The sequence below is a fragment of the Mirounga leonina genome, unplaced genomic scaffold (genome assembly GCF_011800145.1).
Source record: "Mirounga leonina isolate KUSES-001 unplaced genomic scaffold, KU_Mleo_1.0 Mir_174, whole genome shotgun sequence".
NCBI lineage: Eukaryota > Metazoa > Chordata > Mammalia > Carnivora > Phocidae > Mirounga > Mirounga leonina.
Genome location: NW_023270451.1, coordinates 58,130,007 through 58,146,346, shown reverse-complemented (window position 1 = coordinate 58,146,346; position 16,340 = coordinate 58,130,007). Strand labels below are relative to the sequence as shown.

At 40.6% G+C, this 16,340-nt stretch overlaps 1 protein-coding gene across 2 annotated transcripts in view; it reads right to left on the bottom strand.

Annotated features, from left to right (window-relative positions):
* Positions 1-15,565, bottom strand: part of CAPZA2 (capping actin protein of muscle Z-line subunit alpha 2) — a gene marked incomplete at its 5' end in the record, with an annotated part of 56,188 nt that extends 40,623 nt beyond the window's left edge. For both annotated transcript variants that reach the window (XM_035020975.1, XM_035020976.1), the window contains 1 exon segment: positions 15,481-15,565. In XM_035020975.1, the coding sequence (XP_034876866.1) occupies positions 15,481-15,565 (85 nt within the window).
* Positions 15,566-16,340: the final 775 nt, after the last annotated feature.

The window sequence follows — 16,340 nt, the reverse complement described above, 5'->3', positions numbered from 1 at the left end:
CTAAACCTACTCCCTTCTATTCTTTATAAAATTAACCAGCACCACCTAGAAATCATTCCACTTTCCCCTCTCTCCCTTAGGCACATGATCAGTGTCTGTCTCTCTTGCTCAAATCCAATCCCCCTTTCTTTGATTCCATTCCATTCAGACCCACTTTGTTCAGCATTGTTATAACAGCAATCCTGCCTCTAGTCTTATGATCTTTTTCAAAATTCATTTTCTATTCTACAACCAGACTGATATTTTTCAATGCAAATGCTGATGTTTTTTCCTGCTTAAGATCATCTAACGGTTCCCCCACTGCCAACAAAATAAAGTCCAAAGTCCTTAACATAACATATAAAGCTCTTCCATATCTGAAGGCTATAAAACGTAATTGTTAACAGCATAAATTCTAAAATAAGACTGTATGGACTCAGATTACAGCTCCACCGCCTACTACCTGTATGACCATAAGCAAATTAAATTCAGTTTCCTTACTTGCAGTAAATGAGATAATACACTTAGAAAAGTGCTTGGCACAGAGTAAGCACTCAAATAATAGCTACTACCTTTTTTACTCTGCCACGTACCAGCTCCTACAGCCTACCACTCCTTTTCTCATCCCACATATACACGATACTGGAGCCTCAGCACTCCATTCAGTCTCTCAAACAGGAACCCTCGTCTTCTATACCTCCACATCACTGCATACATATGATCTGGCCATCTTTTATCTACTGTGGTAAAATTGTACACAGCCGCAGAATTTCTTAAACTTTGCAAGTTATCAGAAGAAAAGATCACAAAGAAAGGCAAACTCAAAGATCAGATTATACTATTAAAAATTTTTGGAGGGGCGCCTGGGTGGCTCAGTTGGTTAAGCGACTGCCTTCAGCTCAGGTCATGATCCCAGGGTCCTGGGATCGAGTCCCGCATCGGGCTCCCTGCTCTGCGGGGAGCCTGGTTCTCCCTCTCCCACTCCCCCTGCTTGTGTTCCCTCTCTCGCTGTGTCTCTCTCTGTCAAATAAATAAATAAAATCTTAAAAAAAAAAAAATTGGGGGGGCGCCTGGGTGGCTCAGTTAAGCATGTGACTCCCCGCTCAGTGGGGAGACTGCTTCTCCCTCTCCTTCTGCCCCTCCCTCCACTCATGTTCTCTCTCTCAAATACATACATAAAATCGTTAAAAAAATAAATGTTTGATATATTATTTAGTACAGCAATCATTAGTAAATACTTTTGATAAAGGGTTAGTATTATTAAGACCTGTGGTATAAGGCCTGGGTGCCTGGGTGGCTCAGATGGTTAAGCGTCTGCCTACAGCTCAGGTCACGATCTCAGGGTCCTGGGATCGAGTCCCGCATCAGGCTCCCTGCTCCTTGGGAGCCTACTTCTCCCTCTGCCTCTCTCTCTCTCTCTCTCTGTCATGAATAAATAAATAAAATCTTTAAAAAAAAAAAAAAAAAAAGACCTGTGGTATAAGGCCTGAAATTATGTGTGCTTTGACATCTGGGGAAAACCAGGAAGGCCTTGAATGGCCTAACTGCAAGTTCCCATCCTCATTTTGCTCCTGCAGATAAGGTCCCCTAGTCAGACAACCTTCTTTATCACAGGGAAGAGGCACAGTTCCTGCTTATTCCTGAGGAGCAGGCTCCAGTTCCCTGCCAGTCTGCAGAATTATTCAAACAAGCCAATCACATCTTCCTGTGGCAACCTAAGAATCACTCCACCCTCTTGATACTAGAAAACTTGCATTCCATGGCCTCTGCTTGTTCACTCTGTTCCAAGTGCAACCTCCAAGTGGCCCTACATTGTGTGAGGTGTCCCTCTCTCCTGGGCTGTTGAGTATATGTGATTAAAATAAACTGCTGTTCGGGCGCCTGGGTGGCTCAGTTGGTTAAGCGACTGCCTTCGGCTCAGGTCATGATCCTGGAGTCCCTGGATCGAGCCCCGCATCAGGCTCCCTGCTCAGCAGGGAGTCTGCTTCTCCCTCTGACCCTCCCCCCTCTCATGTGCTCTCTCTATCTCATTCTCTCTCTCAAATAAATAAAATCTTTAAAAATAAATAAATAAATAAATAAATAAACTGCTGTTCATCTCATCTGTCTCGTGTCAGGTGCTGTGTATTCAACCACCCACATAATCCTAAGGTACAGGTGCCCCTCCCTCACCAACAGAATGAAGAGGAGGAGAATAAAGTAAGATCTGGGAAGCTCAAATTAAGATATGTAACTGAGAGAACTAAGAAGCAAGGAACTCAGTTATTTAAAAAATGTATTTTAAGCAAGCAAGCAAATAAGTTGATATATAGTCCAAAACTTAGAAGGGCAAGAGAGAGATTCTTCAAAGATCTTTATTTTTATTTCAGACATAAATATACAACTGTGGTTATCTAGTTTCCTATCCTCCCATGTATTTGAAGGGAGGAAGGAAAGGTTGACAGTTGTACCTAGAACGTTAAAAAAAAAGGAAAGGTCTGAGCCAACCTGACAAAGGCTGAAGAAAACAAAGTTCCTTTACGGGAACAAAAAAAAATTTACAATCAAGTCCTGAAATTCAGGAGCTAATCAAACCTCTTGAAAAAAGAGCTCTAAAATTCTTAGTAAATAAATTTTTATCTAAGAATAACGATAAACTAACAGATAAAAGCTGAAAATAATGATCAGGATTTTGAATTATAGGTGACATAGATTAAACATCTCAAAACCTCCAGACTTACTGCAACTCTACTGAGTGATCAAATAACTGGGAAAAGTCCTGTGGGTGTGTTTAGTGGAGTGGAAGATGAATTAGAAACTCTTCCACAATTTTAGGCAATGTTCCTCTACTCTTTTCTACTGTGTGGCCTATGAAGAACTCTTTGCCAGTTTCCCTATTAAATTAGTTCATTAAATAGTGAGAAATGGTCTTTCATAGAGCAAATTAGAAGACCTGAAAGTCAAATGGACTTCCTCAAAAATGAACACTGTGCCATCCTGGTACTCTTTTGAGACTCTGTTCAACCTTCTCTGGATCAGAATACTCACAAATGCCTGAAGAAAGTGGACACAATTCAGTTACAATTCATCTTGATAAACATAGAAAACTGTCTCCTGCTTTTTTCTACCGAGCACTACTTTCTCTTTGTGAATGTTGGCAGGTAGTCATTTAGGATCAGAGGTATCTCAGATTGCAGACAGTAAAAAAAGTATGTTAATGCTGGGATGCTGCCCGTCATAAACTGTTCCTCGTGTGCTGCAGGCAAGAGCAGAGCTGATGATGCCCTTCCTACTCTGTAGAGCAGGCCTACACTCTGAGCCTACAGAAAGAAATCAGTTTCTCCATACACTTTTCAATTTGATCAAGAGGCCAGATGATAAGCAAAGCAAATAATACTGATGAGTTGTGTGCCATTTGCACATCATGTTGGACCAACATGTGTAGAAACCAAACATTTACCACAGGGATGGGAAGAGATTAGTCACAATATCCAGAAAGATGACTACTTGTGGCTCAATACTGTGGAGCAGTGGTGCCTTACTTTTCTACAGAAGTTCTCAATTCCTTGGTTCTTTCAGTGTTGCAACAAATGTAAAGAGAATACAAGGCACATCTGGTATAAGAAGCTATCATCAAAATCCTTGGTATCATGGCATGCACTGACCATCCAGATAAATATTAAATAGAGTACTGAATTGTTGCTCTTGGTCTTGGGTGATCAGAAAGATTACTTAATACAACACATCAAGTGTTTATACCATCCTATGCTTCCTCGACTGCAATCTTATCAACTGCAATCTTATCTTACACCTACACTGTGGAATAAGACTGAAAAACTTCTCCGGAAAGGAGACAAAAGGAGGGAGAACTGGATGTACATAAACTCCACAAGTAGCTTCTTTCTGCCTTGCAGTCCTCAATTCTGTCACTCTGCCTTAGTGCTAGAGTGCCCCCTTCTCAAGCAAAGCCAAGCTTCATGGTGAAATGCCAGAGAGAGGCGACTAGATCCCTCTGGCCTATGTTGCCTGTTTAAGATGTGTCTATTATTGGAAGAGGTGAGCATTTGGCAGTGCTACTTCAGCTTTATGATTATCTGCTAGAATATGAAGATAGCACAGAGTGGGAGAGTTTACTACAAGTAACTGTTGCCACAATTTACAGAAATCACTGGCAAAATTAATGTTAATTCAACAACCTATGTCTACGAATCCTCCAGATTTTCCTGATGCTTTTGCTGGATGTAGTAAATTGGCAAAAATTTTAAAAACACTAAGGTAGGGGTTCTTGGGTGGTTCAGCCGTTAAGCGGCTGCCTTCGGCTCAGGTCATGGTCCCAGGGTCCTGGGATCGAGCCCCGCATCAGGCTCCCTGCTCTGCGGGGAGCCTGCTTCTCCCTCTCCCACCCCCCACCCCCCCGCTTGTATTCCCTCTCTCTCTGTCTCTGTCAAATAAATAAATAAAATCTTTAAAAAAAAAACCAAAACACTAAGGTAAAACTTTAGTTCCAGGAGATTTTAAGACTGCCTGAAAAAGTCTTTTTTTTTTTTTTTAAGATTTTATTTATTTATTTGAGAGAGAGAGACAGCGAGAGAGGGAACACAGCAGGGGGAGTGGGAGAGGGAGAAGCAGGCTTCCCGCCGATCAGGGAGCCCGATGTGGGGCTCGATCCCAGGACCCTGGGTTCATGACCTGAGATGAAGGCAGACGCTCAACGACTGAACCACCCAGGCGTCCCTGCCTGAAAAAGTCTTAAAAAAAAAACCCGTCAGGCTCCTCGATTAGTGCGGAGGCTGCTTGAGATTCTTTCCTCTCCCTCCCCCTTGCTCCTCCCCCAACCTCACGCATGTGCTCTCTCTCTCTCTAAAATAAATAAATAAAATCTAAAAACAATGATGAAATTGAAGATGACACAAAGAAATTGAGAGACATTCCACGCTCACGGATTGGAAGAACAAATACTGTTAAAATTTCTATACCACACAAAGCAACCTAAACCTTTAATGCAATCCCTATCAAAATACCGACAGCATTTTTCACAGAGCTAGAACAAACAATCCTAAAATTTGTTTGGAACCACAAAAGATCCCAAATAGCCAAAGCAATCTTGAAAAGCAAAGCTGGAGGAATCACAATTCCGGACTTCAAGTTATATTACAAAGCTGCAGTAATCAAAACAGTATGGTACTGGCACAAAAACAATGAACCCAGAATAAAAAACCCAGAAATGAACCCACAATTATGGTCAATTAATCTTTGACAAAGGATATCCAGTGAGAAAAAGTCTTTTCAACAAATGGTGTTGGAAATACTGGACAACAACATGCAAAAGAATGAAACTGGACCACTTTCTTACACCATACACAAAAATAAACTCAAAATGGATTAAAGACCTAAATGTGAGACCAGAAACCATAAAAATCCTAGAAGAGAACACAGGCAGCAACTTCTTTGATATCGGCTCTAACAACTTCTTTCTAGATAGGTCTCCTGAGGCAAGGGAAACAAAAGCAAAAATAAACTATTGGGACATCAACATAAAAAGCTTCTGCAGAGCGGGCGCCTGGGTGGCTCAGTTGGTTAAGCGACTGCCTTCGGCTCAGGTCATGATCCTGGAATCCCAGGATCGAGTCCCGCATCGGGCTCCCTGCTCGGCAGGGAGTCTGCTTCTCCCTCTGACCCTCCTCCCTCTCATGCTCTCTGTCTCTCATTCTCTCTCAAATAAATAAATAAAATCTTTAAAAAAAAAAAAAAAAGCTTCTGCAGAGCAAAGCAAACAATCAACAAAACTAAAAGGCAACCTACAAAATGGGAGGAGATATCTGCAAATGACATATCTGATAAAGGGCTAGTATCCACAATACATAAACAACTTATAAAACTCAACACTCATAAAATGAATAATCCAAAAAATGGGCAGAAGACATGAACAGATATTTTCCCCAAGAAAACATACAGATGGCCAGTAGACACACAAAAGGATGCTCAACCTCACTCTTCATTAGGGAAATGCAAATCAAAACAATAATGAGATATCACCACACACCTGTCAAAATGTCTAAAATAACACAAGAAACAACAGGTGTTGGCAAGGATGCGGATGTGCATTGTTGGTGGGAATGTAAACTGGTGTAGCCACTGTAGAAAGCAATATGGAGTTTCCCCAAAAATTTAAAAATAGAACTACCCTTTACCAGCAGTTGTACTACTGGGTATTTATCCAAAGAAAACAAAAACACTAACTCAAAGGGATACATGCACCCCTATGTTTATAGTAGCATTATCTACAATAGCCAAATTATGAAAACAGCCCAAGTGTCCAATAGATTGACAAATGGATAAAGAAGATATATATGTATAAATGGAATATTATTCAGCCATAAAAAGAATGAAATCTTGCCACTTGCAATGACATGGATGGAGCTAGAAAATATTATGCTAAGCAAAATAGGTCAGAGAAAAACAAATACCATATGACTTAAATCATGTGGAATATAAGCAACAAAACAAATGAGCAAAGAGAAACAGAGAGAGGCAAACCAGGAAACAGACTCTTAACTATAGAGAACAAACTGATGGTTACCAGAAGCAAGGTGGGTGGAGAGATGGGTTAAATAAGTGATGGGGATTAGGAGTGCATTTGTGGTAAGCACTGTGTGTTGTATGTTAGTATGAAATCACTATATTGTACATCTGAAACTAAAACTAGACCTTATGTTAACAACTTGAGTTTAAATAAAAACTTAGAAAAAAAAAGGCCACCAATGATCTTCCGTCCCCCACTTATCTCCACTAGTTTTCCCCTATAAAATGGAGATAGTAACAAAATTACTCTGAAAATTGAGAGATTAATGTAGTATAGATAGTGGCATACAGTAGATAAAATCTGTTTCTTATCCCTGTACCTTAGGTACAAAGGCTTTTCTCAAACCTATATTCCTTTTAATCTCTGCAATACTGGTACTGCTCCTTCTGGAAATTCTCTTCAAGTTCTGTGAAATGAGCACATACTCCGTGCTACATGCACTTCTACTTCAAGAATCATCCCGCACCTTTTCCTCTCCTTTTATTTTCTAAATAATAGTATAGCCAAAAGTATATGCTCTCTGACCTCTCCTCTTTGCTATGTCCAAGCTTCTCCTAAAAGTCTTATCCCATCTTGTGGCTTTAACCCACAAAGGAATATTCCCAAATCTATATAAAATCTCTGGGCCTGACCATTCTTTCCAAGCTCCATTTCTACATTTCCCTATCATCTAGGCATGTTCAAACAGATATTCTGCTAGCATCTCAGACTCAGTATAACTCAAATCAAACTCAACATTATTCCTCCCAGCTATCCATCTTCTTCCTGAATCCCCTAGTTGTTAGTGGTGGTACCACTTCCCAGTTACCCAGATTTTAACATTCAGAGTTATCCTGATTCTCCCATTTCCCCTACATTCATTTACCAAGTTCTGTTGATTCCAACTCTGAAATCTGTTAGCAATCATTTTCTTCTTCATGTCCTGTGAAACTACTTTAAGCCAGGTCTTAACACCTAACTCAGGTTCCCACCGTTCTTACTAGCTCCAATCTGTCTAGACCCCATGGCTCTCAACCAAGGACAATTCCGTCCTACAGGAAAACATTCTGATTACCATGACTGGAGGGAAGGGGGTGCTACTGGCACCAAATGGGCCAAGGATGCTATTAAACATCCTACAATGCACAGGACAGCCCTCATGTTATCCGGCCCCAAATGTCAATAATGTTGAGGTTAGGGGGGCCTGGGTGGCTCAGTCGTTAAGCGTCTGCCTTCGGCTCGGGTCATGATCCCGGGGTCCTGGGATCGAGCCCCGCGTCGGGCTCCCTGCTCGGCGGGAAGCCTGCTTCTCCCTCTCCCACTCCGCCTGCTTGTGTTCCCTCTCTGGCTGTCTTTCTCTGTCAAATAAATAAATAAAATCTTTAAAAAAAAAAAATGTTGAGGTTAAGAAACCCTGTGCTATTTAACAGCACAGTTCATCTTTGCATCTTACTTGCAAAGTACCTGATGTAACTCATACACTGTTTTGTTCCCAGTTTCCTATTTTTTCTGCCTGTGGTGTGGTCTCTGGCATGAGCTTGCACCCCAACTGATGTCTACCATCCTCCTAGGCAGAAGTAATTTTTCTGTCTTCTGAATTTCCATGAACTGACTACTTTTTGATGCTGTACCATATATATGTATATATATATATATATAATGTATCTATGAATCTATAATCTTAACCTTGTGTCTACCAAACAGGTGATCAAATCACCAACCTTCAGTGAGTCTAAAACCTACTCTATGGTATTATTACTGCTACTCACAAACACTGCAGTTCTCGTTTCCTCCCCTGAGCCCCTCTGAAATTAGGTTTACAGATGAAACTTGCTTCAGCTAACTGAAACCCGGGCAGAAGTGTAGTGATCTCTAAATGTATGTGTGGTGGGGGAGGGAAAACTTCAAAAACCAGTGTGTTGGAGCACCTGGGTGGCTCAGCTGGTTAAGTATCTGACTCCTGATTTTGGCTCAGGTCATGATCTCTGTCTGGGTTGTGAGATAGAGCCCTGCTTAAGATTCTCTCTCGCCCTCTTCCCCGTCCCCTCCCCCGCCATAATAAATAAATAAATAAAATTTTTAAAAAGAAAAATAAAAACCAGTGTGCTTGCTATTCACATTTCCTTCCCACTGCTGCCAGGACTGAGGAAAAAAGCTTAAGATTTTTGTTTTGATAAATATAACATGCTACATTTTGTAAATTTAAGGTGTACAGCATGTTACTTTGATACATACATATATTGTAATATGACTGCCATTGAAGCAATACTTACCATTACTACTTTACATCATTATAGTATATACATTATATATATTACTGTCTATATTCCTTATACTGTATGTTACATCTCTGTGGCTTATGTACTACTTATTACAAATTTGTACCCTTAAATACCATCAATATTATCCCCCCAACTTCTGTTTTTTGATGGTTTTTTTTTAAACAGGTTTGGCTTTTTTAGATTTCACGTGTAAGTGATATCATACAGTACTTGTCTTTCTCTGACTTACCTCACTTATTAGCATAATGTGTTCAAGGTCTTTCCATGTTGTCATAAATGGCAAGATACTATCTTTGTTCATGGCTGAATAATATTCCTCTGTGTACCCATAACACATCAAAAAGCCCAAGCTTACAATGAACTCCTCCAACAGCCTGAAACTCTATGTGACTTCACTGAGCAGGGCCCTTCTGGTGCTGACCCACATTAGACACATTATATAGAATGAGGAAATGCCATACAAAACTCCCTTCCCAAACCCACTCATGCTAAGATTTTAGGTTGTTAGTTGTTGCATTATATCCTTGTTTATCTTGATTCACAATCAATGTAAGGGGCATAATTTAATGTACCACTAAAAAAGGGAAAATGCTACTGATTAATATCATAAGCCATTAATTGTACAATGCAGCCTGATTCCAGAGATCTTAAAATAGGGAAAATTATGGGTACTGAAATAAATGAAGTATGATATATTTGGTAAAGGAATAAATGTAGAGGTAGTTTTTGAAAATTACATTCCCTGTTTATAGAAACACAGTGAACTAAAATGTGTAAGGAAAGTTCTATCACTAGGTTCACAGTGAAACATGTAAATAAATGTCATAAGAGAAAGAATGTAAAGATTGTACATCTAACCTTCAAAAAAAAATTTGTGAAATTCTCTTTTGACAACTATAGATGGTTCTATGGAACCCCTAGTTTTTTCTGACGTGCAATAATCTTTTGCAGTAAGTTACTGCTTCAGGCAATTAGGCTTTTAGGTCAGAGCACAGAACCGTATGTCAAATTCTCCCATCATGCTTTTCAACTTTAAAAAATTACTTTGCACTCTGCTCTAAGTGTTTTTATATCCCATGTTTTCACACTAAAATGCAATGTTCTATGTATCTAACTATCCTTATTTTATGTAGAAATGGCTCCCAAAAGCACTGAACAAGTACTACTAATTTGCTTTAATGTGTGAAGTCTGAAAAACTCCACTAATGGTACAGCAACTTTCAGGTTTCTGCTTGCTGTAGGAATTTTTATATTTTATTGGTGCAATGACAGAATTCATTCATCTACAGAATGAAATTAGGAATGAATATTTTCCACATTAATAGCTTAGTTTACTTTTTGGTTAATAAGAACACTATAAATTTTACATTAATTATGATGGCAACTTACATTACTTTCAAATAAGAGCAAAATTTCTGAAACCAAATTATGATTGTGTAGTGAGGGAGAACTATATAAACTACTTATGAAGAATATTTAGCATGCATAGATGATCTGAACCATAGCCAATATCACCACCTGTACTTCAAAGAGCACCAAAAATTTCATTCGATTATCTAAATCTTTAAAAGCTAAAGCACTGTTTAGAAATGAAAATTCAGGTACACTAAATTTTCCCTCAAAAACTTTACTTCATATTTGACTTAAAAAAAAAAAGATTTATTTATTTTTTTAAATTAATTCTAGAGAGAGAGAGAGAGAGAGAGAGCGCACAAGCAGGAGGGGGAGAGGCAGGGAGAATCCCAGACTCCCCGCTGAGCAAGGAGCCAAGCTCAATCTCAGGACCCTGCGATCACGACCTGAGTGGACCACGAGAGTCAGATGCTTAACCAACTGTGCCACCCAGGCACCCCATATGCTATTTCTACTCTTCATAAAACTATTTTTTAATTTTGTGAATTCACGATTCCTTTGTTCATTCACTCATTGAACCATTCTATTCACCACATGCAACGTAATGACAGATGCTAAAGATATTATTTCTGCATGTAGGAATTCCAATTGAACAAGAGAAAAAAAAGGCAGTTAAGCAGATAACTACTATGCAAAACTGCATTAACACTAACGGTATGTTGGGGCACCTGGGTGGCTCAGTGGGTTAAGCGTCTGCCTTCCACTCAAGTCATTATCCCAGGGTCCTGGGATCAAGCCCCACGTCAGGCTCTCTGCTCAGCAGAGACTGCTTGTGCTCTCTATCAAATAAATAAATAAAATCTTTAAATATACTAACAATATGTTATAGCGATCTGAGATAAATCTTGAGGGATGAGTAAGATTTTCATCTTTCAAAAAAGAGGATAGACCAGGAAGCAGTTCCAACACTCAAAGTGGATAAGAGGTCATCAGCAGGAAAAAAAAAAAAAAAAACAATTTACTGTGTGTTTACTACATGCCAGATACCATTGACACGCATCCCCATATTTCAGAGGAAACTGAGGCTGAGAGGTTACATACTTTACCCAAGGCACTAGACATGGACTAGCATGTAGGTCTCTTTCAATTCACAGCATGATTAAATAACAGTGTATGTATCAGAGTCAGAAATATTTAGGTAAGAATGGAATACAAGACCAAGAATACAATTTTCAAGAGTTGGGCTTCCTTGTAAAGGCAATGGAGGATCCAGCAACTAAAAGTTTGGGAGTACAAAAACAACTTATTAAAACATGGCTTAGGTACAGGAAATTGGAGAAATTAGTCTAGAGAGTTTATAACAAAGCCTAGCAGTGGCAAATACAAGGGAAAGACCAGCTGCGAGACATTCTTCTGACCCTACTTTTCCTCCCCTGGCTTTATTTCTTCCTTAACTGTGTAATCACAGACAGGTACAATCAATTTGCATTCTGTTCATACAGTAAAATTTTGTACTAAACAATAGTTAATAACATAAATAACAACAATTAATTTAATAGCCTGGTCAACTGAGAGGTAATAAACTAAAAATATAAATGGATTACCTTTTCAAGCAAGAATTAAATTATTTGCATAAGACACATTTTGATGATAGGACTGACAAGATTCAGAAACAGACTGTACGGTAGAGAGCTCAAGGAGACAGAAGTTAAAATAAAGCTGCAGTTAAAAACCTAGATGACGGGGCGCCTGGGTGGCTTAGTTGTTAAGCATCTGCCTTCAGCTCAGGTCATGATCCCAGGGTCCTGCGATGGAGCCCCACATCGGGCTCCGCTCAGCAGAGAGCCTGCTTCTCCCTCTCCCACTCCCCCTGCTTGTGTTCCCTCTCTTGCTATCTGTCAAATAAATAAAATCTTAAAAAAAAACAAACAAACAAAAAAAAACCCGGATGACTAGAATAATGGAAACAGAGAAATAAAGAGAAAAATGAGCAGGAAGAGACAGATTTCTGCCCCACTTTGTGTAGGGGGAAGGAGGGAGTTTATGAATTTACTTTTAGGAAGGTTCCATTTGAACACATCTCATTAACAGTCTCCTGTGAAAAGGACCAGCCAATAAAAATGTGTGACCAGCGCTCAAAAGAGAAGTCAGGGCTGAGCTATGTACTTGAGACACATTCACAAAGATATAAAAGATAAAGGTATGGAAATGGATCACTCTTATCACCAGGGAAAGGTAGGAGGGGTTATAGGGAAAAAAACCCAAAAAGATCCTTTCCAACCAATAACTTCTAAGTGTCTTCCTTCTAGAGCTTCAGTGACTTCCCTCTGTAAGAAGGGGTGTGAAATGGAATAATGCTTCTGCTTTCAGCCTTATATCACAATTTCATACAATTTAAAATTCACAGAATTGCTTTACTGTACAATGCAGCTGACCCCAGGAATGGAAAACATAAACTGTTTTTGGCCTAGTTTCTAAACTACGTAAAAAGATCTGTGGGACTGCTACAATAAATGAGTAACTTTAAAGAACTTCACTGTGCTTCTTCAGATAATATTATTTCCTATTAACCTAGTGGCCAAAGGTGAAAAGGTTATTAAATTTCATAGTGGTATCCTCACAAAGCATGGAAAGATGTTACTCTAGATTAATTTCTAAAATGCTTCCTACCTTAGAGCATATATGAAACTATACCAGTAGCGTAAAATTTTTCAATGTGTTAAACAATAATAAACTTTGTTCCAAAATTATCAAACACAAATTAAATTTAGAACCCGACACTATTTAATGTTAGGTATTTACAATTTTTACTAAAAACAAAAAGAACTATTGTTTCTCCTTTTTCAATATAAGCTATCAACAAATTAAAAACAAAGATAAACCCAGAAAAGGGTCCTATTATCAACTGTTAAAGGAGCATAATGTCACAAGAGCACCAACTTTGGATTCAGACAAACAGGACTAAATACCACCTCTGCCACTTCTTACCTAGGTGTCCTCAGGTGAATCACTTAAAGCTTCTGAAACCTTATTTTACTTATCTGTGAAACTGTAATAATAAAACCTACCTCAACCTTACAACATATTAACAAATGTATTCTCTGAGCCACCAGATACAAAGTATGGGTACTATGTAAGTTAACAGCTTCACTTCTTCAGCTCTTCAACCAATAATGGAAATTCCAACAGCTTAAAAGCATTAAAAGCTTATTTTTGAAAATTACAAACAAGGGGGCAGAAAAAGTAACATGATTTAAATATCAGTTTAAAAATACCACCTTTTAAAATTCTATTTCTGATTCTATACCCAACCCACTCCCAAAAGATTAAAAGAAATTTCAGATAACTAAAGTGGCAAGAGTGTTAGAATTTCACTTCACCAGTTACTTGAATTTAACCCAGAAGTTTAGTCAGCCTTCTTAAATTACTAAATATGGCAATGAAATACATATGAAAATATCTACAGAATTGTCTTACAAAACTCGAAATAAAAACAGAAACACCAAATTCCTTCAAATTTTAATTTTCAACCGGTAAGATTGGAGAATAAGACACCCTCCCCCTCCCCCTTTACAGAGTTTAGTGCCCTGAGAATGCCAGATAATGAGGAACCCTGTCATCTCAATTTGAAAAAAAAATTGCTATTTTAGGCCTTTACAACACAGGGCAAGACTATATTAACTCTCATACTGAGTACTCTCTCCTCAGCCAGATTCCAGCCACTTAAACTACTAATAACTACTTAAGAAAGGTAGAATAAAAACATGACAATCCCTTTAAAAACTTTTTAGCACTGTTTTAAACGTGTCTGCACGCGACTGAGTACATTTTCTGTTACCAACTCAGTTATTTACCAATGTAACACATGTGAACACTACACAGCAACTGTTGTATATACAAGGATCTTCCTACCAGGTCTGTGAATTATGGAGAATCTTGTAGTTCTCCCCATCTTGTTATTTTCTTACCATTTTCACCAAAGAGCACAAAGGAAAAAAAAGGATTTCCAAAATTGAAGATGAGGCCGACTTTGGCACATTCATATCGGGAAGGCAATAAAACATTACATTTCGGTGCAAGTTTATATCACATCACAGGATATAAAAACACTTGGAGCAGAAAGTTCCAATTGAAAATATCCTTAGGCTTACATTAGGATTTCTTAAACACCATAAGGTGTGTTTCATACATGGATGTACTGCTTTGGAACTTAAAAAAAAAAAAAAATGAATACTGTGAAATTAAGAGTGGACACTTCGAAAACTGTAACCATCTTATTCACAGATTATGTGTCAGTCACTTCTGAGTTTGTGAAACGTCAAAGTCCTTCCCGGAAAATACTTAAAAGTAGTAGGGTCCCCCTCTTCCCACGGGAATGGGCCCTCACGGTAGCCAAGGGAAAAGGAGAATAAGAGAACTAGTTCTATGATCAGATTTCTTATTTTAAATGCCTGAGAATTTAAGTCGTTCATCTGGTTTCACGGCTGTCATCGCATCTAAGATACAGCAAAAGGAGTTGCACAATCTCCTCTTCAGAAGTCCTAGCAGGACCGTGGAGCGCCACCAAATCGGCCCCCAGAGGGGCTAGTGCCAACCCTGGCCGAAAACAACTATGGGGAGGGGGTCTTTTTGTGAGCAACTCCGCTGCCTCCCAGGGAACACGGGAGCTGCAAAGCCTACAGCTAAAGCCGAAAAAAGAAAGAAAGAAAAAAAAAAAAAAGGAGAGGGGGAGGGAGGGAGGGAGGGAGACTTCCACCGCGAAAGGAAAAAAGCGTAGAGAACCAGAAAAGGAAGCATTCTGTTTCTGTGAGGAGGGAGTAAAAGGGAGAAGCGAAGGTCTGCTTCCTAAGCGATTTTTTCCCCTTACCCCTCACCCCGGCTACAGTCTCCGGCCAGGCCATCGGGCTGAGCACCGCCCTTGGGCCGCTCCCAGGCCGGGACCGGACCCCTCTGCAGTCCCCAGACCCCGCGCAGGGCCCCGCGGCCCAGGCGGAACGAGAGGGTCCCCAGCGGCCGCCGCCCTCCGCGCCCCCCGCCCCCGCCCGCCCGCCCGCCGCGCCAGGCGCCGCCGCCCGGCTCCCACTTCCTATTTTCAGAGCACACACCCTACAAGGAGCGGAGCGAGCAGGCCTGGCAGAGACCTGCCCCCGCGCGGGGCCTCGGGTGACTGACAGGGGCAGGCACTAGGGCGCAGCGAGGAGAAGAGGAGGAAGGGCAGCCGAGGGCACAGACCAATGCCCTTCCCCGGCGGCCATACTCCGGGCTGATACGCCGGGGTTCTACTGGCTCCCCCACGACGGACTCCGCCGCCTCCGCAGCGCTTACCTTCTCCTCATCAGACAACTGCTCCTCCAGATCCGCCATTTTCCTTCTGGCGACAAACCGCGGTGGCGGCGGCGGCGGCAGCGGCCACCTGACTTCCCCCTTTCCGTGCGGTCCTCCGCGCCGCGCGCCCCCGCCAAGGGAGGGGCCCGCAGCCCAGGCCGCCGCGCACGCGCCCCGGGAGCCCCGCCTCCCTCTAACCGGCCCGTGGGGTCGGCACGCGGCTGTGCGCGTGCGCGGGAGGCTGGACGGCTTGGGAGGGGGGAGGAGTCACCTACCGCCGCCTGCTGCAGGCTTGTCCGCATCCTGAGTATAGGATTCTTTCTCCACAAGTGAGCATATGGACCCAGTCTGCGACGAGTACATTCTGAGCCCTTGATTATGTTCCCATCAAGCCCTCAACTCTGCCAGCTAAAACGTGAAAAAGTGTACGAATAGAAGCTTTCTAAACAATCTGTTTTTTTTTAATTACTAGAAAAATATTCAGTTTTTATTAAAATATGTACACACAACCCAGCTCATAATTGGAAGGTTGCTCTTGATATATTCATGCATTCATTTAAGAAATATTTATTGGTCCTTTATTGTGTGCCGGGTACTACGTTAGTCCCTGGGAATATACAGCCATAAGTAAAAACCAGAGAAACTCCTGTTCTCAAGAGGCTCACTGTCTATTCCTTAAACAAACATTGAGTAGTTACAGAGAGCCCAGTATAATTTAAATTTCAGATAAACAATGGATATATATTTCACATGTAAGCATGTCCCATGAAGCATTGAGATATACTAAAAAAGCGTTCATTGTTTTCAAATTGTATTGGAAGCCATTACTTTTATTTGCAAAATCTGGGAAGCTTACTTTG